The 999-nt window shown below is 48.1% G+C and overlaps 1 protein-coding gene across 1 annotated transcript in view; it reads right to left on the reverse strand.

Moving 5' to 3' along the window:
- The window catches only part of LOC108803778 (acyl-CoA-binding protein-like), a 4,785-nt gene extending 3,876 nt beyond the window's left edge, over positions 1-909 (reverse strand). Inside the window, exons 1-2 of the mRNA XM_018575584.1 lie at positions 765-909; positions 520-663 (exon numbers count right to left, since the gene is read on the reverse strand). Of these exons, the coding sequence (XP_018431086.1) occupies positions 520-663; positions 765-909 (289 nt within the window). The remainder of the gene's footprint in view (positions 1-519; positions 664-764) is intronic.
- Between the last annotated feature and the right edge of the window lie 90 nt (positions 910-999).

The following is a 999-nucleotide window of genomic DNA, read 5'->3' on the forward strand; positions in this document are numbered from 1 at the left end:
AGATACAAAGTAACATTGTATATAAACATTGATCAGAGGGAGATAGAGAGATACAAAGTAACATTGTATATAAACATTGATCAGAGGGAGATAGAGAGATACAAAGTAACATTGTATATAAACATTGATCAGAGGGGGATAGAGAGATACAAAGTAACATTGTATATAAACATTGATCAGAGGCGAGATAGAGAGATACAAAGTAACATTGTTTATGGTGCAGCGCTATAAGCCTCACGGTGCGATAAGCAGAAACAAGTGTTTGTAAATGATACAAGATCACTCGATGGATCGGTCCTCTCTCCAAGGAAAGTGTCTATGGATAATATATGTCGGCATGGACACTGTGTGACAGACAAATAAGATGTTTATCAATGTGAATCTCTCTCGGTAGAGAGTAGCGTGCAATATTACACGGTGTTGCTAAAACTAATCCATGATGGGGCCCCCCAATCCTCAGGGACCTACCGAAAGAGGACCTGTCTAGAGATCATAAGTCAGCCTCGGTGCACTCCTCACCTGTGTTCACGTCCCCCACAGTCGCCTGCTTATACAGAGCGTACAGCTTCAGCATCTCATCATCCGCCGGCTTCTTGGTCAGCTTCTTCGCCTCCTCCGCCGCTTTCTCAAACTCAGCCTGAGAGAGGAGGACACAAAGCAATCAGACAACACAGAGCGCAATGCCAACCTCCTCCAGCAGGGGGCACCACCCACACAAGGGGGCAGGAGGAGGAGTTATAGAGAGTGATGGGGGGGAGAATCACTCCTCCCGTCTCCTGATTGGTGGATTCTGTAGATTTCTTGCTTCCATTCAGGATTACACGGCGGAGGAATTTCAGAGCGCTCAGCGACAGGCGGCGTCACCCGGACCCGTCCCCCAATCCTCTTACAGCGCCGAGCCTCGTCCATCTACTAGGCTTCATTTCACTATATCATTAAAGAGACCCTCTAGGGGCCCTCCACAGGACACGCCCATCAGGTAGTCCCCACCCCCAGCAC

This window comes from Nanorana parkeri, unplaced genomic scaffold (genome assembly GCF_000935625.1).
Source record: "Nanorana parkeri isolate BGI_ZX_2015 unplaced genomic scaffold, ASM93562v1 scaffold4202, whole genome shotgun sequence".
Taxonomy (NCBI): Eukaryota; Metazoa; Chordata; class Amphibia; order Anura; family Dicroglossidae; genus Nanorana; species Nanorana parkeri.